Source organism: Rhincodon typus, chromosome 9 (assembly GCF_021869965.1).
Source record: "Rhincodon typus isolate 14 chromosome 9, sRhiTyp1.1, whole genome shotgun sequence".
NCBI lineage: Eukaryota > Metazoa > Chordata > Chondrichthyes > Orectolobiformes > Rhincodontidae > Rhincodon > Rhincodon typus.
Genome location: NC_063340.1, coordinates 16,533,394 through 16,556,447, shown reverse-complemented (window position 1 = coordinate 16,556,447; position 23,054 = coordinate 16,533,394). Strand labels below are relative to the sequence as shown.

The window sequence follows — 23,054 nt, the reverse complement described above, 5'->3', positions numbered from 1 at the left end:
AACCACGGAACTGCCTTTGAATCCTCCACGGCATTCGATCGCTATAGTAATCCATTAGCTGTACAATTAAAGTCTTGCACATACTTCCTGATATAGAGTCATGGAGTCATACAGCATGGAAACAGACTTTTCGGTCCAATCGGTCCATGCTGAACATAATTCCATACTAAACTAGTCCTACCTGCCTGCTCCTGGCCCATATCCCTCCAGACCTTTCCTATTCATGTACTTATCCAAATGTCTTTTAAACGCTGTAATTGTACGCACATCCACCACTTCCTCAGGAAGTTCATTCCATACACGAACCACCCTCTGAGTAAATAATTTGCCTCTCATGTCTTTTTTTTAAATCTGTCTCCTCTCACCTTAAAAATGTGTCCCCTAGTTTTGAAGTCACCCAAGCTAGGGAAAAGACAACTACTATTAATTTTATCTAGACCTCTCATTATTTTGTAAACTTCTCAACTTCCTACGCTCCAGTGGAAACAAAGTCCCAGCCTATCCGGCCTTTCTTTATAACACAAACCTTCCATACCTGACTACCTCCTGGTAAATCTCTTCTGAACCCTCTCCAGTTTGATAGTACCTTTCCTATAACTGGGTGACCAGAACTGGACGCAGTATTCCGGAAGAGGCCTCACCAATGTCCTGTATGACCTTAACATGACTTCCCAACTCCAATACTCAAAGGACTGAGCAATGAAGGCAAACATGTCAAATGCCTTTTTAACCGCCCTGTCTATATGTGACGCAAACTTCAAAGAATTATGTACCCACGCCCCTAGGTCCCTCTGTTCTACAACACTACCCAAGGCCCTACTGTTAATTGTATAAGCACTACCCTTGTTTGTTGTACCAAAATGCAATACGTTGCACTTATCCAGATTGAATTAAATCTGCCATTTTTTTCAGCCTATTGACCCTTTGATCAAGATCCCTTTATTATCTTAGAAAACCTTCTTCACTGTCTACTATGCCACCTATTCTGGTGTCATCCGCAAACCTACTAACCATGCTTTTTATGTTCTCATCCAAGTCATTTATATAAATGACAAACAAAAGAGAACCTAGAACCGATCCCTGTGGAACGCCTCTGGTCACAGATCTCCAGTCCGAAAAGCAATCCTCCACCATTACTCTCTGTCTCCTCCCAATAAGTCAATTACGTATCCAATTGGCAAGCTCGCCCTGAATGCCATGTAACCTAACTTTACTAATTAGTCTACCATGTGGAACCTTGTCAAAGGCTTTACTAAAATCCAAATAAACAACATCTACTGCTCAACCATCATCAATCTTTTTGGTAATTTCTTTTTAAAAAAAACTCCAACAAGTTTGTGAGACACAATTTTCCTCACACAAAACCATGCAGACTATGCCTAGTCAATTATTGCCTCTCTAAATGTCCATAAATCTTATCTTTTATAATCAACTGCAACAATTTACCCATAACTGAAGTCAGGCTCACAGGTCTGTAGTTCCCCAGTTTCTCCTTACAACCTTTATTAAACAACGGTGCAACATTAGCCACCCTCCAAATATCGGGCACCTCACCCATAGTTATAGATGATGCAAATATTTCTGCAAGGGGTCTCATAATTTCCTCCCTTACTCCCCACAACATTCTGGGATACATTAGATCAGGTCCTGGAGATTTATCCATCTTTATATTCTCTAAGACATCCTGAACCATCTTCAAAGTTTATTTCTCCACGTTGTTTAGACTCCATTCCTTTCTCTACAGTAAAAAGTGACATGAAATATTCATTCAGAATCTCTCCCATCTCCTGGGGTTCAACACAAAGACTACCTCCTTGATCTTTAAGAGGCCCTATCCCCTTTCTAGTTACCCTCTTGCTCTTATTGTATTTGTAGAACTCTTTGAATTATCCTTAACCTACCTGCCAATGCCGTACTGATTTCTCTCTTAAGAATGCCCTACACTCTTTATATTGATTAAGAGATTCAATTGAGCCAAGTTGTCTATATCTAAAGTAAGATTCTCTTTTATTCTTGACTAGAACCTCAATATCTTTATTCATCCATTGTTCCTAAATCTTATTAGCTTTACCCTTCACTCTAACAGAAGCAAAATACCTCAACTCTCGTCATCACACTCTTGAAAGTCTCCCATTTGTCAGACGTCCTTTTACCTGTGAACAGTCTACTCCAGTCAACGTTTGAAAGTTCTTGTCTCATACCATTAAAATTTGTGTTACTCCAATTAAAGACTTTAACTTTTATGGAAGGCTTATCCTTTTTCATGATCATTTTGAAACTAACAGAATTATGATCTCTAGACCCAGAGTTCCCCCACTTTCACTTCAGTCACCTGCCCTGCCTTATTGCCCAAAAGGTCTAGTTTTGCTCCTTCTACACTAGGAGCATCCGCATATTGATAAAATTTTCTTGATCACATTTGACGAATTCTTCACCATCCAAACCTTTAACACTGTGGTAGCCCCAATCAATGTTTGGAAAATTAAAATCCCCCATTATTACAACCTTATTACTCTTACATATATCTGAGATCTCCCTACATATTTGTTTCTCAATCTCCCCCTTAATAGTGGGGGGCTTACAGTACAATCCCATCAGTGATCTTTCCTTTCTTATTTGTAATTTCTACCCATATATTTTCACTGGACGAATTTCAGAAATATCTTCCCTTGTTACAACAGTAATGTATTCCTTCATCAAAAACACCAACCCCTCCTTTCTTGCCTCCTTTTCTATCCTTTCTGTAGCACCTAAAGCACAACGTTGAGCTGCCAGTCTTGTCCATCTCTCAGCCAAGTTTCTGTAATAGCTAAGACGTCCCAATCCCATGTTCTTAAACATGCCCTGAGTTCATCAGCCTTATCTGTTAGATCCCTTGCATTGAAATAAATACAATTTAGTTCTTCAGAGTTACTACATACTCTGACTCTCTCTTGTCTTTTCTTTTCTAATTGACAAGCGCTGCTCACATTTCATAACCTTCCCCATCAATCCTTCTGTTTACACTGCTACTTAGAATTCCTCCACTGCCCCTGTCTATCAGAATAAAATCTCCTTTAACGGAATGAGCAAATCTCCTTGCTGAGATATTGGTCCCTTTCCAGTTTAGGTTAGACCCATCCTTTTTGAACAGATCTCTTCTATCCTAAAAGACATTCCAATTGTCTGAAACCCTGAACAATACACCACCTCTTCAGCCATTGATTTATTTCCTTTAACCTTTTGTTCCTTCCCTAGTTTGAGTTTGGCATTGGAAGTAAACCAGAAATTACTACTTTCAAAGTTCTATTTTTTAATCTTCTACCTGACCTTTTAAATTCACTCTGTACTGCATTAATCTTTTCCCTAAAAATGTCATTCCTACCAATGTATACAATAATTTCTGACTTCAGTCTCACCTTTAATAGTATCCCTGAAATGTTTAGACATGTCCCTAATCCAAACACCAGGAAAGCAGAAAACTATCCTAAATTTATGCTCATTGCCTCAGAATCTCTTGTCTATGTCCCTTACAGGAGAGTCCCCTATAACAATTTTATTAAATCTTGTCAAAAATTGCCTAACATAAGAATCATTCCAAGTATCCAATAACTGACTAGCCTTCTGTTTCCCTCTGAGAGACTATCACCTTCTGCAGTTCCAAAAACTGAATATCTATACGATAGAGGAGTATCCACCAGAGACTTTTGAACTACTGTCTTACTGACAATCTGACAATCACCCACCTATCTGACTGATCCTGCAGTGTAATAACTTCTCTAAATCTACTAACCATCTCACTGTACCTCATATATGCCCTTAATAATGTTAAACATTAAAAAAAAGTTTTAATAACACCTTTATATATAAACTAAACTACATTTATTTTGTAATACTTACCTCCCATTGGGTCCCATTTCGTTGACTGGTCTAAAGTAAAACAGTTGCAAGTCAGAACTGATTAGCTCAGGGATTTTGAATTGGGTATGCCATTGATACAGATTGATTAACTATTGAGGAACTAAGTATAATCCTGAATAACCAGTCAGAAGAACCATCTACAGTATAGCACAAAAAGCAAATTAATTGCAGATGTTACAAATACTCAGCAGGTCAAACAATCCCTTTATTACAGGAGTTTTAACACTTCAGATATAGAATTAGACTCAAAGGATCCATGCCTGAATAGTAACAGTGCAAAGTAACAAGGACTTGTTAAAATGTGCACACTTCACATGAAAAGTATATTTAAAAAACATTTTTTTTTGCACCTTTTGTACAAATTATTACAGTTGCAATTACCATGTATAAGTGTATGTTTTAATTTGGTGTTTATGTTAAAGTAAGTAATAGGGGCAGGAGTAGGCCATTCAACCCTTGGAGCTTGTTCTGCCTTTCAGCAAGAATTACCTCAGACAAAGATTCCTGCATTTTCTCATACTCTTTAATCCTCTTAGTGTCCAAAAACTAATCTAGCAATTCATGTCTTCAAAATACACAACAATACACATCTACAGCTGCCTGGGTGGAGATTTCCAAAGGTTCATTATCTTGCGAATGAAGACATTTTTCCTCATCTCAGTTCTAAATGGTTGGTACTTATTCTGAGACAAAGAACCCAACGTCTTGACTCATTAGCTCGAGGAAACATTCTCACACCATCTATTCTGTCAAGGACTTGAAGAATTTCATATCCGTAAATGTTTTTTCGTTCTCGTGAATTCACTGTTCTGCTCTTGGCTTGGGCTTTATTCTGATGCTCCACTCCACCTTCAAGCTCGTCATTTTGTTGAAATGTTAGTATGAATATTTAAAGGAAGGGGTTTACATTGTTTCCAAAATTGTACTTGGAGACTTCACACACCCTCAAACCTGAATTTGAATTGTATACATTTGACCAATCTGCATGAATGCTGAGCTAAAAATTTTTAGGAATTCTTCAGTTAGTTTATGCAAGAGTGCCCGTACATCCTGTGACAGTATCTGTTTGCTTGTTTTCAAAGTAACTTGAAGAAAGACCATATTGCAGAGACTCTATTTTGCATTTAATGCTTTTTAAGAGTATCTGCATCCCACTTACAACTTGACAGATAGCAATAATTACATGCTCGTCTGGTTTTGTTTATATTTGGATTGCAAAGAATCTATTTTCCCAGTGGAAAAATTAAATAATATCTCTCTCTAATAGTATTTTTGTTTGCGTCTTTTTGTAATAATTTTCAATTGAAACCAGACAATGAATTTGAGTAGGTTTTCAGATCCACTTCAAAACATTTCATTCTTTTTAACTTCAGAAAGCAAGCCAAGCTGAGAGAGAGAGCTGCAGAGACAGACAGTCAAATTGTTCACATTTACTCTTTGGAAACAGTGATTTGTTTTCATAAGATTTGTTTATCCAGCTGCGGTGGGTGAGTGAAACATCAATTATCAGTTGAATGAAAAACCACAGATGCCTTATGAGGTAATTCATTTTTTTGTATATTAATTTGAGGGAGAAGGAGGTTGGTCAGGAACCAGGTTGTGTGGTGGAGTTGAAATTTGGGTGAGGGAAGAGTTATTGAGTAGTTCAGATGGTGACTTCTGAGTTCCTATGATATTGAGTTCCTATGTATTTGGGACGAGTGGGTAGTTGTTGAAATTGACTTAGAATGGATTTTGGGGAGACAGTGGTTTTCTAAATTTAATGTAGAGTGACAGAGCAGCATGCAAAACTATCTGCCTTTTTTTTGTAATTTTTTAAGAACTTCACATTCTTTATTCGCATCATAGTTGTTTTATTGTCAGGTTTTAAAATTAGATGACTATCATGCAGAAACTGATTTGGGGGAGCTGTAAAAGTTTAAGAACTGTACAGGCTTCTTGGAGGAGAAATTGTAGAACCATGTAAGTGAAGATCTGAGAATTGGGCACTGGTAAAAGTGTGTATCATCACTGACCCCTAAATGAACTATTTAAATGTAATCATGATTAAATTTAATGATACTTCAAAATCAACTTCACTCAATCTGGACGAATACTTACCCTAGTATTTGGAAGGTAGCAGATCATCAAGTGTTCCTGGCTGAAGTTGGGAGAATGGCCTTCAGTCCTTTAACAGCACACTTGACTACACTACCACACACATTCCTATTAAGCCTTTTTTCTGTGGTTATCTAGCCTATGAGCCCCTCAGAGTTACTTAAGTGTCTGTGCAATTACGTATACAGTAAAGCACATCCATCAGGCAGCATAATACCCTACAGGAGGCTTTTACTACAGATCATATTCCGCTGCCACCACAATGCCCCCTAGTCTGCAGCTCACCGTGTGGTTTTTACTTGCCTACCTTACTAACTATATCTCCCTTGGTGTAAGGTGACCATCTCATTTGAGGTGTATTCCTGAGAATATTCTCTGGTCACCCATGCTCACTTCCTGGTATGGTGGTGCAGTGGCTCCAATGACACTCCAAATCACAGCATTTTGATCTAGGCAAGTTCATCTGGAACCTCTCTTTACAGTTCTGGTAGTTCTAGACAGTCATAGTTTGAAACCTTTCAGCCTGCAGTTTTCATCCAACATCACAATGAGAAGCAGAAATTTAGTTCCTTAAGGTTGTATTCAATTAGAGGTTTACCTTTCTTATATAATAATCTATGTTATGAAAATTTCAATTGATCCCAACCTCTCCATTTATTTTTTTGGATGGAGAGAGCTGTGGTTAGGTGGGTGATGGTGGACAGAGTACCTGATTTACACTGAAAAGAAAAATCGCTGGAAATCACAGCAGGTCAGGCATCATTATGGCGAGAGAGCAAGCTAATGTTTCGAGTCTAAATGACTCGTCAGAGTTCTGATAATCTGCATAATTTGTTCCTGATTTACACTGTACCTGTATGTGAAGAGTTCTGTTCCACTCGGAGCAGAGTTCCCCTGCACCAATGTAGGTGTAATAAGCTAAGTGGCTCTCCATATTACTGTTAATCCATGAAATTTGCTCAGATTCATGACCTACTAACTTAAAACTGTCAAAGGTGAGTTCACATGTTTCCAGTATTTAGAAACTAATTAAATCGCTTTCTTTTAGAAAATGCCTGATGGGACGCGAGAGCTTTGCTATGATTGAGGCTTGTACCTTTGAGCCAACGCAGTGCCACACTTGACAAGGCAGAATACGAATGGCCCAGGCAAGTCAACAAATTGATATTCAGCTTCTGCATGACCTGCGGCAAAAGTTCCCTGAAGTACCTGAGTGTGTTGTCTCCCACTGTATCCTGCAGGTAGGTGCTGTAAAATCTGAAAACACTGATTTCCATAATCTTATAGTTGTAGTTATTGATCAATGATGTGAGAACTAGCGTGTTTTATTTGCAAATCTTAACAAACCTTATTCACTTTTGTTATTAAAACTCCAGCAGGTTTACTCTCAATACCTCTCTCGCACCACTTCCAAAACTTCACTGAATGCCTTTACCCCCTCGTCTCCCATCATTTCCATCCTTGCCCCACATTTCACCGTGTACACCTACTCTCCTCCTCAATCCTGCCTCTCTCTCCTTCTTCCCCTGCCTTGCTCCTCCCGGCGCTCCCTCTCTCTCCCTGCTTCTCACCACCTCTCTTCCCCTGGTCCTATGCTCACCTCTTTCCATTTTTCTTAATCAGTCTCTCCCTTTTACCTGAACTCTCCAAATTAACTCTTTCCCCACTGCCCCATCTGTCCACTTGTCCCAACCTGCCCTGCCTTTTCTTTCCCTCCCCCCCCCCCCCCCCCCACCATCCTTCCTTCCTCCCCTCCCTTCTTCCCACCCTCTTTCCTTCAACCCTTGACTCTCCCTTCTTCACCCACCCTCATTCTCTCCCTCCTCTCTTCCCTTCTTCATCCATGAGCCCCCACCCCAATCCTTTACTGTACACATATTCAATACTGCTAACATAAAATAATCTGGTGAATTGACATCTGGAAAGCCAGAGGGTGAAATTGATAGCTGAAATTTTGAAGTACTGTAGTTTGAACAAATGTGCTTTTTTTCCTTCTTTTGTAATTTAAATAAATTATTAGGCAAGGAGTTAAATAACTGTGGGCAAAAAGTTGGAGAGATAGAATATAATGTGGGAAAATGCAAATTTGTTCATTTTGGAAAGGGGAACAAAAGAACAGAATATTATTTAAATGGAGAAAGCTGCAACCGAAAGGGACTTGGAGGTATCTGTGTACGGAACACACAAAACTAGTACAGAAGTGCAGCAGATAATCAGGCAGGCTAATGGAATGTTAGCCCTTATTTCAAGCGCTTTAGAGTGTATGAGTAGGAAAGTCTTACTGCAACTGTACAAGGTGCTGATAAGACCAGATTTGCAGTTCTGGTCCCCTCATTGAAGGAAAGATATTTCATTGCAGGCAGTTCAGAGAAGGTTTACTAGGCTGATCCCTGCTATGGAGGGATTGTCTTATGAACAAAGGTTGGGATTCTACTTACTGGAGTTTAGAAGAATGAGGGATGACCTCATTGAGACATATAGGATTCTTAAGGGGCTGACAGGGTAAGTGCTGTTTTTCCTCATCAGAGAATCTATGAACAAAGGAAAAGTCTCATAATAAACAGACACCAATTTAGGACTGAGGTGAGGAAGAATTTCTTCTCTAAAAGTGCTAAGAGTCTTTGCACTTGCCACAGAAAGCAGTGGGGGCAGTTTCCTTGTGTATATTTAAGGCTGAGATAGATTCTTGATCAGTAGGGGAATCGAGTTCTGTGGAAAGGGCAGTAAAGTGGGCATGAGGAATGTCGGATCAGCAATGATTCTATTGAATGGCAGAGGAGGCTCGAGGGGCCAAATGGCCTAGTCCTGTTCCAATTTCGTATGGTCTTACTAATGTGGGTGCATTAATTTGTTTCCTAATTTTCTGTTGCTATTTTGTTTTCTAGAACGGTAACAATTTGGATGCTTGTTGTAAGTTCTTGTCTCAAGAAAGCACCAAATATCTTTATGGAGAAGGGGACCTGAATTTTTTGGACGAGTCCAGCATTTCTGGGCTTCACAATCACATGTCTGAACTCAATCTAGATGTCCAGTCCCAGAATGTGTATCAGCGCTGGAAGGAAAGGAATCAATTGAATGGAAACAGAACTGTGCCTCATAGTGTCAGTGACGGGGCGCTTCCAACTGCTCTAACTAGCTATGAGCCTACACAGCAACCACAGGTAACACCAACACAGTTGGCTGCAGGTTTGAATATGTTTGGAACTATGGACATGAATCGCAGCCCTTCTTCAACACAGCAACTTGGACTTCTTCAGCCATTGGGCTCCAAGGGAATATCGAGTACAGCCCAACAAATGCCCAGGTTCAACCCAATTACTGTCACTCTAGCTCCCAACCTTCAGACTGGTCATAACACTCCTACATCTTTGCACATACGCGGTGTGCCTCCGCCTGTACTTAATAGCCCCCAAGGTAATTCTATCTATATTAGACCTTATGTGACAACACAAAGCAGTTCAAACCGCCAGATGTCACAGCAGCCTGGCTGGATATCTGGGCAAAATACCAGCAGTCCTCAGTACAGTCATAATCAACAACAGCAGCTCTTCCAGGCTCCACAGTACTCTCAACCGCAGCAGATGGAACAAGTGGCAGGCTTCTGTGCCCCTGTTACTTCACAGTGTGGTTCAGCATATACCTCATCCCAACAATCTGTACACCCAGGCCAGCAAAACCACCAGACGTCTCATGTGTACATGCCCATCAGCTCCCCCACAACGTCTCAAGTTCCTCCTTATCAGTCCTCAAATAATGCACATCCTTCAATTTACAGTCAATATAACATTCAGAACATCTCAACTGGGTCACGGAAAAACCAAATTGAGATCAAACTTGAATCACCACAGAGAAGTAATGCAACAATGCTGCGTCCCTCCAACTCTCGCACAGCCCCTTCACCTTCCATTAGCAGCCAGCCCGGAGGCAGGAGTCAACCCACAGTTTACATTTCTGCAAGCCCTCCATCATGTGAGGAGATGGTTGGACGCAATCAGCCGAAGCTCTATATCTCGGCAAATTCTACATCCGGTGACGAGCCAGGTCTGCGAAATCAACCTACTGTGTACATATCAGCAAACCCAAGTTCAGCATCTTCCTCCCGAAGTGCTGCAGGACAGCTTAGCATGGGTCCACAGCAGGGTGCTTTCATTCAACCCGCCTACATCCGACATCACCCACCCAAGAGTCGGAGTGCAGGCAATTGCAATACTGCCACTTCTCCTCGAGTGGTGGTCACCCAACCCAATACCAAGTACACTTTTAAGATTACAGTTTCGCCAAACAAGCCACCTGCTATTTCCCCTGGGGTTGCATCACCAACTTTTGAACCTTCTAATCTCTTAAGCCTGCCCGATCATTATGTGGAGCCTGAACCTGTCCAGCATTTGCAACTAGCGACTGATCCTGCGTCAACTCGTGACAATCGAATCAGTGAGATGCGAAGGATGAGTGCGGGATCTGATGATGCTGCATATACAGAAGGTATTGAGAATTTTAGAAGTTGTCATTCTCCAATTCTCTTGTTTCAGCCAGTGTACATCACAGTGGATTTCTTTTCAGTAGTTTAAAAACTGAAAGGCAATAGATTGAGTGCTGATGCTCTTGCATTCCTTGCAAGGGGCAATTGATTTCTGCAGTGACTTGATGAATGGAAAATTGTTGTGTACCTGTAGAGTATGGTAAAATCTGCTTGGAAAGGGCAATAACTTGACTGATGGTCCTTTTAGGTAAAGTTGTCAATGAGTACTTCCCCAAACTTTAGTAGTTCTGTGTTTTTTAGCAATACTGTCATGTCATACCAACTGTGCGATGGGACAGCAAACTTTCTTGGAGTCATGACAAATACATAGAGTATGAAAAGAACAAACTAAGCTAATTCAAGTTGGTTGTGAAAATTAAATTGCCGTATTAAGTATTTTATTTGTGGTACGGTAATGAAGTTTGATGTGATGCTCTACTGTAATGTGCTATAAATCAAGATTATACAACTATTGCTGTACTACTCTCAATATTGCAGCATGCCTCCTGGACACCTGCTATCACCTAATCTTGCAGTAGTCCTTCATATTGCAAATGGTAGAGCTACGCCTCTTCTCATAATATCTTATAAGTACTGAAATCCCTGTGCTGCATATTATATCACTACTACAGATTGGTGTTAGGATTGATTAGTTTATATGTGAAGATTTAGCTCAAAGTCGGGGGTTTAGGTTTGATCATTCAGAATGTGATAGAGTAGATGTAATAATTTATGTGACTTAAAAGTTGAATCATACATAAAAATGTATTAATATTAATTTAATGATACTAGAAAAGGTGAAGACGAGAAGTGACTTGACCCTGACCCATTTGAATGAATTGACGTGTAAAGTTCAAAATGGCATGGGTTTTCTGCTACTATTAACACTTGCATTATATGCAAAACAACATTTTGTACCTTTTCAAATCATTTTATTGTACCAATTTGTTTTTAGCTACACTTTTTTTTTTCCTCAAAATAATGGTATTAGTTTCTTTCAAATTACCAAGCATTGGATGTACATTAAGATAAACCTATTAGTTAAATAATTAAAAACCAAGTAAAGTCTGACCAAATAAAAAAGAATTTTTAAAAATTTTTTGTTCTTGGTTCTTTATGTTGTACAGAATTATATTTTGTCCGCTACCTAGTTGTCTGTAAGTTGACTTGCTGATATGCTTTTCAGCTTTACTAGTGCATCAGAAGGCCAGAATGGATCGACTCCGTCGAGAACTTGAGCTGGAGAAAAGAAAGCTGGACAAACTGAAAAGTGAAGTTAATCAGATGGAAAGTGACCTTACCCAAAGACGCATGAAACGATCAAATTCGGCTTCCCAAATCCCATCGGTACGATTCACAATTCAATAATGGTTTCCAAATTTACTTACCTTCGTTTAAATCTGAGCTGTTCACATTCATTTACGTAATGCTAAAGAACATATTTTAAATAATTTTGTTTTAAGTTCATGCTGTAAAAAAGAGTCACTTGTTCAATTTAACAGTAGTATTCAGTGCTGAAAATTCCTGAAAAACAGCGTACCATAATTTGCTGAACACAAATTTTAATTAAAGTTAATAAGGGCCTTACCTTATCAATCGTTGGATTCCCTTTATAAATGTTCAACTCAGCCATCAGTGTACAGTCAAATAATAATATTTCAAACTTTGTTTCTGCAATATAAAACTGCAAGTACTCAGTAATTTAAGACATTAGAAATTATAATTTGATATCAGTGATATTTACTGTCTTTTGAAGTTGCTGAGACTATGCACCTTGGTCTTTCAGTTAGAGGAAATGCAGCAGCTGCGAAGCAGCAACCGCCAGCTGCAGATCGATATAGACTGCATAACCAAAGAGATTGACCTCTTTCAAGCCAAAGGTATGTATAATTTCAAATAAATTGAAGGCGTTAAGCTGGTGTACTAATCAGTTTTTTAAAATAGCTTAATTATATTTTTTCATAAATGTCCACTGGCAATTTTCTGCCTTTTAAGCAAAATCTTGCAGTCTCCCTCTCCTGAAAGTACAGGCTCAACTACCGCTTCTGTCTTTGCTAGAAGTTATGGCACTGGCTTTCCTCACACCTTTCTCTCTTCTCTTAATGACCTTTTATTGAGACTGTTGACTATTTCTTTTGGTCAAGGATGAAGAGGGTGAGCTGCACAAGAGACAAGAGGTAGAACGATGTCACTTTCTCAAAGTGGTGGAGAGTGGACTTTTATGAAAATCATGGTATTAGGAATCAGTCGGTAAAGTGGATTTGCAGTTGAAGATTAGGCCTTTGAAGAATAGCAGAGCAGGTTTGAGGGGGAGGCAATGGCTTAGTACTATTATAGCTAGATTACAAACCCAGAAACCTAAGTAATGAGTGGGTGCCTGGGTTTGAATCCCACAAAGGTAGATGATGTAATTTGAATTCAATAAAGTCTGGAATTAGGAATTTAGTGATGACCATGAAACTGTTATCAATTCTTGGAAAAACGGATCTGGTTCACAGCTATCCTTAAGGGAAGGATATCCACTATCCTTACTCGTTCTGGAGTCACATGTAGGTCAGACTAACAGCAATGTGATTGACTCTTAACTGTGTTCTGGGCAATTGGGGATGAGCACTAAATTCTGATCTTGTCAATGACACCCACATCCCAGGAATGAATTTTTTTTTTTAAATTGCTCCTTATCCTGAACTGCCACCTTTAATGATTTTACGCACCTCCAACCTTTCTTCATGCACCCCTTTTATATAGTCATTTATTTTATATTATTTTCCGGAAATTTTCCACCAAAATGAATCACTTCACATTTCTCTGCATTAGGTTTCGTTTGCCACTTGTCTATCCAACCCACCAACTTGTCAGAGCTTTTGAAGATCTCCCCAGGATTCACAAGTTCTGCATCATCCACCAAATTTGAAATTGTACCTTGTGCACCAAAGACTAGAGCATTAATGTAAATCAGAAAGAGCAGGAGTCCTACCATTAATCCTTGGGAAACTCCACTATAATCCTTCCCCTCATCTGAAAAACAACTGTTCATTCTTTGCCACTTTAGACAGCCAATTTCATATCACTATTGGCACTTTGTTTTTATTCCATATACTTCATCCTTGTTGTCTTTGCCAGTATCAATGCAAAGCAACAATCACTTGCTAATGAACATGAATATCCACCGAGGAAATTCCGTATCATTCCTTGTGTGAATGATGAGTCTGATCCCAGAGCCACATCTGACCACACATTTAGCAGGTATTTCCTGAAGGTGGGTTTGGAGGTTGCTCTTGGAAGGTTGGTTTTGTAAAACACCTTATCTGATGCTTTTATTTGAAAGTCCTTGTACTCCACATCAAAAGCATTATTTACATTAACCTTGCCTGATATCTCATTCTGCATTTGCTCAAATGAGTCTCAATTTATTTCCCAAATTATTCTTCTGGAAGCTTTCCCACCAGTGAGGTTCAATTGACTGGCCTCTAATTGTTGGGCTGATCTTTACACTCTTATTCACAATGGGTATAACATTTGCAATTCTGAAGATCGCTTGTAATACCCTGGGCGTAAGGAAGATTGCAAATTGCCTCCACAATTTCCGCATTCACTTTTCTCTCTAATCTTTTTAAGGTATTTAATTCGGTCCTGAAACCTTAACTTTAAGTACAAACAGTTTATCTAATATCACCTCCATATCAACTTTTAAACCCTTCTTGTGTCTGAACTACCTCTTCTTTTACTGTGAGCTGAACAATGTCTTCCTCAATAAAGAAAAATACATAGTATTACTTTACCTCAATCTTGCCCCTGTCACTCACATAAATCCCCTTTTTGGTCCCTGATTGGCCCTCCTGTTAATGCACTTACACTGTATGTCCTTAGAAGATTTTTCGATTCCCTTTGTCAGTTGCCGGTATCTTTTCTTGTACTGCTTTTTTTTTTAGTATTATCCACCTGACATCATCATATCACCATTTTTTATTTTTGCTGTATCCCTCCCCTGAGTGGGAATATACTTTGACTGTACTCAAACTATATCTTTAAAGGCAGCCCATTGTCCAATCAGTTTTACCTGCTAATTTTTTTGTTTCCATTTTATCTGAGCTAGATTTGTTTGTCATAATAATTGGCACATTAAATGTTAGATCTGATTCCTGGATGTTCCAACTTGAAGCAATGTGTGATATAACCTATTATCTCTCTTTGTAGGACCACACTTTAACCCCAGTGCTATCCACAATTTTTATGATAACATGGGATTTCGAGGTCCTGTGCCACCTAAACCGAAAGGTAGGAGAATCACTTTAAATGAACTTCAGTGGAACCTGTATTCTGAAAGGACTTCGTCAACTATTCTCAAAATCACCCTTTTTGACCAAGCTTTTGGTCACTCTTTCTATTCATTCTGTCATACTTGAGTTTTTTCTAATTATTATTTTTACGGGAAGGATAATAAGACTTTCTTGTATTGAATTTTTTAAAAAGTGCATTTAAACACGTTTTGAAAAGAATGACTGAAAGGGCGCTGACCACCGAAACCAGTAAAACCTGGAGATCAGCTAAGTCAAGAAGTGGTGATTATTATTTAATTGGGAAGGGGAGGGAGGGACATGATGAAATCATTTTTGAATTCTCAACTTTTTTTTGCATTAATCCATTAAATTAATCAAATCTGAGAAAGTTGGGAAACCATTATTTTCAACACCATTTAACATTTATGTTTCTAACAGAGCAGAAACCTGCAATTAAACCATCAAAACCAATAGTTGATCCAGAGGAGGATGAAGGGGCTCAATGGAACTGTAGCACCTGTACCTTCCTGAACCATCCAGCTCTGATTCGCTGTGAACAGTGTGAGATGCCCAAGCATTTCTGAGCCATAACGCTCCCAGTGAAAGAACGAATGCCTCAACAGATGCTGGGATAAAGGAATTGTTTACAAAGACTGTAGTAACTAGCAGATACAATGCTGGAAAGAAGTTTAGTATGGACCAGGTGGTCTTTTTAATGGAGATTATTATTTCAGCACAATGGTTTTTGGGATTGAACGCACAGCTTCAAACTTCAGCAGTCGAGTGCTGGGGCCTGAGCTAATACCAGGTTTGCCAATACCAGATACGCCTTTACAAACAAAACAAAAGTTTTTCACAAAGCCACATCTATATGAACTGCTGTGGGTCTTGTTGTCTCTTCTGACATATCTTCCACAATTTCTTCCCAAGATGCAATTTTTAAGGAGAAAACATGTAACAATTCTCAGGATGCTGCAGATGGAAATGATTTAATACATTTGATAAGTCGAAGCAACCGAATGAGCTGTAAGAACAGCAGAGGGCATTTGTAAAGCTAGACTTAAAGGAGCACCTGAGAGTGGGTGGAACAGAATGTGTGCATCACTAATAGACCTCACTGCTCTGATCACCTTTCTGCTCCAAAACTTTCATATGATTCAGCTTTGGGATGACCAAGTGCTCCAATGTTTTCTACAATGCATACAGTCTACTCTTCAAGCTTCCTGTACTGAGCCGTACAGATCCGGGAAGTTCCAGGTTGACTCCTGCCTGTGTGCTCAGTTAGCTCAGGTCAGTAGGGATGCTGCATGTACGAGAGATGGTGAAGAAACATCAACAATTGCTGCTCCTAATTCCTATCTGTTAACCCTTCTGCTGGAAAGAGAGAATGCATACTCACCTGGTGAGAGCAGGTTAGGGTTTGGTTATGATGACTGGCCAACTGGCATTCACATGAAGAATGGGTAATCAGGTGGACTGGCACTGGTGAAACCATGTGTGCTGTTACCGTACCTTAGAGGAGGCGGGGAGAAATTTGGGGAGGAGCGTTTCTTCTCTTTCTCTCTGTTCCTGAGTTTCCTGTATTACCTGTATGTATCATGCTTTAGACTTTGGTAACTAACTTCATTGAGCGGTTTTTAGTAAAATCTTTTGTCTCAATCACCTTGATACCTATGAGAAGTGAAGCCTTAAATTAACTTAAGAAAAACAAAGCTATGTATAAAGCAGCTTTCAGTGGCCTTTCTGTACAGCATTTCTATAAATTATGCTCTTGAAGAGACCTGCAAATGCAGTTTCCAAGACAACAGTGCAATGTTCATGTGTGAAATATATATATATTTTTTAAAATGATATGCAGTGCTTGATCACGACTCTCCTGGCACTGTATAATGATACAGTGCTTAAGCATAGCTTTCAAAGTAGGAAAGAAGAATTTGAGGTGAACAGCTGAAGTTTTTAATAGACCAGGTACACTCAGTTGCCATATTGTGCACTCTTTACATCTAAATTGCCTGCTATTTCAATTTTTCTGAGCACCAGGTTCCTATTTTGTTCTGTTGTTTATGTCGTTAAATTGGCCTGACTTGATGATTCTAAAATTTTTAGTACAAAAGTTTTACATTACGATTACAGTATATATAAAACAATTATGTTGTCACACAGTGGTCTGAGCTTCATCTGCAGGTCTAAATGAAAATTGACTGGTTTTACGTTTTATTAATAAAACATAATGGGATATCTTAAGTTGATTTTTCCATTTTAATTAGGTACGTTGTCGTTTTGGCACAAAAGCTATTAACAAAAAAGGAAATTGTGAAATTTTACTTGAATATCTCTGGGTTTGTATAGGTATTTGTGAGAGACCTTCCCATTTGTGATAATTTTCTAGTATGATGGAGTGTTCCAGGATCTTGAATAGTATTTGTGGCAGAGAGTGCTCCTTATGTCTCTGCTGTAGCATCTCAGGTACTCTAGATGGCAAAGGGATCCCCTTCTATCCTAAAATATTGCCGGTACTAGGTTTGAACTCACCACAGATTACAGGAACAAGATGTTCCTCTTTGATCTATACATATGTATTGAGAAGAAATAACAATGAAAAAATAAAATCAAAGGGCTTATCCTTTTCAAGAGCTATTCAAATTCATACATTTTGTTTTTCTTTAAAAATGCCAGGCACTACCCAGATAATTCAGTATAATACAGCAGATCCTCAAAAACATGAGCACTTTTGGATCTAGGAGGTAAGCATGTGACTTTTTAATCACAGACTCCAGTGACTAAATATGAAATTGGTCTTCAGTTTTCTTTAAGGACTGTGGAAGCATTTACCATCAGAGACCACAAAACACTTTCAGGTTTTGAATGTAATTTTTACATGTGATGTACATATTATTTAAAATATGCATTTATTAAATGTAAATTATTCCACATATGGGGAGTCAAAGTTAGGATTCATAAATGAGAGAGCCATGACTAAGTTCAATAATAAATTTAGTAGGGGGTAGTTAGAATACCAAGCCTGCTATTTGATTGAGTGGTTGAAGCAAATAGCATAGATGCATTAAAGGAAAAGCTATACAAGTCTGCTCTAGGTACGGGAGAAAAATATAAAGATATGCCAACAGGGTTAGATGAGTTAGACAGGGAAGAGGCTTGTGTTGGAGCCTTAACACCAATATTGTCTGACTGGACAAAGTTACGCATTTTCATGCTGTAGATTCTACATTCTGAAGCAGATGAAAGAAAAAATTCCCGGGTTTTCGTGTTATAATTTGTGAAGAAACGGATAATATCTCTGACATCCCAAAGAAGCTAATGAATCAAGGACACCTGAGGTTGGAAATAATCTGTTAACATGGATTGAGAATTGATAGGACAACAGTCCCTGCTTCTCCAATCTATCTTCATAATTGAAGCTTCTTGTCCTCGAAACCATTCTTGTAAACCTCTTCGGCACTGTCTCCAATCTGCTCACGTCTTTCCAGAAGAACAGTGCCCAGAACTGTACACAGTATGCCAGTTGAGATTCAACCTGTGTCTTCTGCAAGTTCAGTATAACCTTCCTGTTCTTGTACAATGTCTCAACAAACAAAGCCTAACTGCCATTCTGTCCACTTGACCTGTCCCCTTTAATGACTTATGAGTGTACACGCCCAGGATTCTGTGCTCTGGCACATCGTCCAGAGTAGTGCGCTTTGTTTTAGATTCACTCTATCTTCTCTACATCAAATGTATCACCCCACACTTATATGCATTAAACATCATTTGTCCGCTCCCCCAGCTGACAAATGTCCTTTTGAAACTCTACACTGACCACCTCCTCGGTTTACCATTCTTCTAAGTTTTGTATCATACTTGTGCCCTGCACACTAAAGTCTAGATCATTAATATATTATCAAGAAAAACAAGAGTCCAAATACTGGGCCTAAGGGAACACTAAACTCACACCCCAAAACATCCATTAACCATTACTTTCTGTTTCCTAACACTCAGCCATTTTTTTAAAACTCACATTACTACTGTCCCTTTTGTTTCATAAGATCTAACTTTGCTCATAAGTCCATTTTGCTGCACTCTATCAAGTGCCTTTTGGAAGTCCATGGATGCCGCATCAACAGCATTACCTGTATCAATCCTCCCCGTTGTATTTTTAAAAAGTGTCTAGCAACTTAACACAATTTTCCTTTCATAAATCCATACTGAGTCTCCTTAGTTAACCTTTATTTGTCTACATACATCCTGAATTATTGTTTCTAATTGTTTCCCCATTACCGAAGTTAAATTGACTGGTTTGTAATTGGTATAGATATATACTTACACTCACACTTTTTTTGAATAATATTGTAAAGTTTGCAATTCTCTGTCACTTTCCCCTGAGTCCTAAGACTAAAAAATTATGCCCACTCACACTTCCTTCACTATCCTTTTTGAAGGTAGCCAACTATTCAGCTGTAGATTTCCCCACGATCATTTGGCACCAGTCTATCCAGCCCAGTTGCAGTTTTGCTCTCCCCAGTTAATCAATCTAACTCTGGATTGTTAATTGTTCTTTTCCAGAATGAGCCTAAACCTTGCAATGCAACGATCACTGTCCCCAGAATGTTCCCCACTGACACTTAATCTATTTGGCCCACCTTGTTCCCAAGAACCAGTCTGGCAGTACTTCTTTTCTCATTAGACTGGACACATGTTGCTGTTGAAAATTCTCCTGAGCACAGTCTAAGAATCCTTGCCCTTCTCTGCCACTTACACTACCATAGTCTCACTCTGCATTTGGATAACTATAACTGTAATGTTTGCACCTCTCTCTGTAATTTCCCTGCAGATTCTTCCTACATTCTCCACATTTGTAGATAGTCCATACATTGCTCCTGAGCAATGTGCTTACACCTTTTTCGTTCCCTGACTCTAGCCAAATTGACTCTGTACTTCAACCTTCTGAGACACACTTTCTCCAGCACTGCAATGCTCTCCTTAACTGCCACCCCTCCTTTTTTTCCTTTCCTATCTTTACTGAAACCTGGAACCAGAAAGATTTAACCCTTAGTCCTGGTCTTTCTTGAACCAAGTCTCTCTTATAGCCACACCGTCATAATTCCAAATGGCAACCTGTGCCTGTAACTTACCAATCTTATTTACAATACTCCATGCATTCACATACATGCACTGTCATCGTGGTTTAAACATTTTATTTTCTCCCTTTATTCTGATTCCACTTATTAACTTAGAAATCTATTCTAGTGCTGTGTCTGTCAGTATTTTGTGCAGCCCGGTATTTCTTCTGATATACTCCCCTGATACTACATCTCTACCAATTTAGTTTAAACCCTCCCTAACAGCACTAGCAAAGGACCTCAGCCCCAGCTCTGTTCAGATGCAACCCATCTGGCTCACAAAAGTGTTATCTTACACAGGCCCAATTACCCAGCAATTTAAATCTTTCCTTCCACATTTTCATCTGTCTTATCTTCCTATTTTTGTATTTACTTGGACATGGCACTGGAAGTAAGACAGAGATGACTACTTTTGAGCTTCTGCTTGATTATTTTCTATCTAGCTCCCTAAATTCTGACTGCTGGATCACCTTCCTCATCCTGCCTGTATTGTTGGTATGAACATGGGTTACAATCTCCGGCTGTTCACCCAACCCCTGAAGAAAACCTGCAACTGCTATGTGACATTCTTGACACTGGCACCCAGGAGGCAACGTACCGTCCTGGAGTCAGAACTATGGCCACAGAAATGCTGTGAGTTCCAAGCAATAATTTCTAACCCTACTACTCTTACTCCTCCTCTCCTGTATAGCTGAGGCATTTACAGTACCCCAAGCTCAGCTCTTGCTGCACTCAGAGGAATAATTCCTTTCACCAGTAATCAGAGCAGGAAACTGGTTAGTGAGTAAAATTCTGTCAGATACTCCATACTACCTGACAGTTTGTTTCTTTTGGGCTGCGTGGCAGTAACCCATTCCCCATCTGTCTGCATGCTGTTATATTATGGTATGGCCACCTCCATAAACGTGCTGTTCGTATGATCTGCTGCCTCATGGATACACCAATGTGACTCTAACCATCGCTTGAGCTCCAGAGCTCCAAATTTATGCAGCTGGTGCCATTTCCTGACATTTACTCATCTACATTTTGTGAAATGTCCATGACTCCCCATGTGCTAGAAGCTGGATATTTTGTATGGCCAAGCTCCCCTGGCATATCTTAAGCTTCTTTTGAACAATGTACTCCAAACAGGAGATTTGAGAGTAAAACGTAGAATTACTTGCCCTTTCCAGTTAACTCCTTCTCCTGTGCCTATAAATTGGATACTTAGCAGATAAATTGGATCCTACAGGGTGGAAAAAGTTGAAGCAAAAAGTGCACAGGGAGTACTTCTTTCCCCTCCTCACTTAAATCCCTCAACTCACCAAAATGCTATCACTATGTTCAAGCTGCACTCAATGCTGTGTCATACTGAGATGCAATATTTATGTCTTGAAGCAAGAGAGTTACAGTAGCCCCTACTACGGAAATAAAAGTCTGTTAACTTCACACTAACCTAGCTGTTCCACAGTAGATGGTGTGTATGCCCCTGCTCCCAAAACTTAAATAGTAACTTTCAGTTAAATGTTAAAGGTAAACAAATTTTTATTTTAGAAAGTGAATAAGATTTCCCTACTTCTCAGAATTCCTTCCACTCCATTCAAACCATGTGCAGTACTAAGTTGCATCTCCTAACTTTTGGATTCTTAAGGCATGTTTAAATTTTCAAAAAAATGAAAATTACATAAATCATGAACTTCCAATAGCAACTTTTATTCAAGCAAATCTATGTTCCTTCAAAACCAAGTCTGTAAGAAGTCAGAGGTGTTTCCTTGATTCACCTTAGTGATCCTGAAACCTGCTTCAAATGCTGGCAAGACTTTCCCCAGGTTGTAATATCCTAGTGCTAGTGCATTTGTTTGAGTCAAAGTTGTGGGATTGTTTTCTCTAGAGGTTTGAGTTTATAATCCGGGCAGCTATTTTCAGGTCATTTCTGACTGAGTGCTCTTTGCCAGCTAGGGATTGGCAATGAAAAATGCTGGCCAGCCATGCCACATCCCATGCATGAATAGAAAAATAGCCTTCTTTCAGATAACATATTAAATTGAGGGGTAAATTATTCCTAGCACAAATTCAGAGGATCAGGCGTGGTGTGCATTCTCCCTTAACCAACACCGCCACAGGAACATGATCTGCTGTTCAAGGAACCTTGTGCACAAATTGGCTGCTTCATTTCCCGACAGCAGTAACTACACTTTAAAATCCATTTCAGTTGCTATAAAGCTCCTTGGGACCTCTAGAGGTCATCATGAAAGGCACAGTGTAAATTTTTTTTTAAACTAGCAGCAAAAGTGTTCTTTGATAGGTTGCTGTTGCTTTAAGGATTTGCTTTGAAATTATTTGCAATCACGATATAACTTCAGTGGTGTGTGATGAAAGTGATCTTTGTGGCATTTAACTCTCCACCTGTAAACAAATGTCTTTGGATAATCTGTGGATAATTTAATGCTAATTATATAAAGAGGTTGATAAAGTCACGAGGGGCATGAATAGAGTGAATAGACAAGGGCTTCTTCCTGAGAGGGGGAGTCCAAAATTGGAAGGTCTAGGTTTAAGGTGAGAGGGGAGGAAATGACCTGAGGGGTAACTTTTCTCACAGAGGATGGTGCACATATGGAACAAGCTGCCAGAGGAGCATTTAAAAGGCATCTGGATGGGTATATAAATAGGAAAGGTTTAGAGGAATATGGGCCAAATGCTGGCAAATGGGACTAGGTCAGATTGAAATGTCTGGTCAACACACAAGTTGGACCAAAGAGTCTGTTTCAGTGCTGTATGACTTGCGTTCAGTATGTTCTACACTATTCTTTCCCTAGGTGGCAGTGTAGGCTTGTTGTGGTGTCTTCTTGATAACACGTTTTTTTTCCCCCAGTGGCTATATAGTAAATTAGATCACTGTTATTCACAGAGCCATTGAATTAGGTGCTTCTCTGCTTCTGCATTCTGGATGATTCAGTCCTGGATTGCCCATCCTTGATTTTTCTTGTGGTGGTGAGCTGCTGCCTTGAGTTGCAGTCATTGTAGAGAAGATGCTCCCATCATGCTGTTTGGGTCATTTTAGCACAGCTGTACTCCATAAAATTCAGCTTACCTAACATTCAGTTATCATAGATCATAAAATCCCTACAGTGTGGAAACAGTCCATTCGGCCCAACAAGTCCA

At 39.3% G+C, this 23,054-nt stretch overlaps 1 protein-coding gene across 9 annotated transcripts in view; it reads left to right on the top strand.

The window, feature by feature from the left end:
- tab2 (TGF-beta activated kinase 1 (MAP3K7) binding protein 2) overlaps positions 1 to 17,433 on the top strand; it is a 38,914-nt gene extending 21,481 nt beyond the window's left edge. For 4 of the 9 annotated variants that reach the window (XM_048600690.1, XM_048600689.1, XM_048600688.1 and 1 more), the window contains 6 exons: positions 7,046 to 7,238; positions 8,883 to 10,479; positions 11,703 to 11,863; positions 12,303 to 12,396; positions 14,714 to 14,794; positions 15,235 to 17,433. In XM_048600690.1, the coding sequence (XP_048456647.1) occupies positions 7,137 to 7,238; positions 8,883 to 10,479; positions 11,703 to 11,863; positions 12,303 to 12,396; positions 14,714 to 14,794; positions 15,235 to 15,380 (2,181 nt within the window). In that variant the 5' untranslated portion in view covers positions 7,046 to 7,136 and the 3' untranslated portion in view covers positions 15,381 to 17,433. Of the gene's footprint in view, positions 1 to 5,273; positions 5,441 to 7,045; positions 7,239 to 8,882; positions 10,480 to 11,702; positions 11,864 to 12,302; positions 12,397 to 14,713; positions 14,795 to 15,234 lie in introns of all 9 variants that reach the window. The other 5 variants (XM_048600693.1, XM_048600691.1, XM_048600694.1 and 2 more) reach the window with 3 other exon arrangements.
- Positions 17,434 to 23,054: the final 5,621 nt, after the last annotated feature.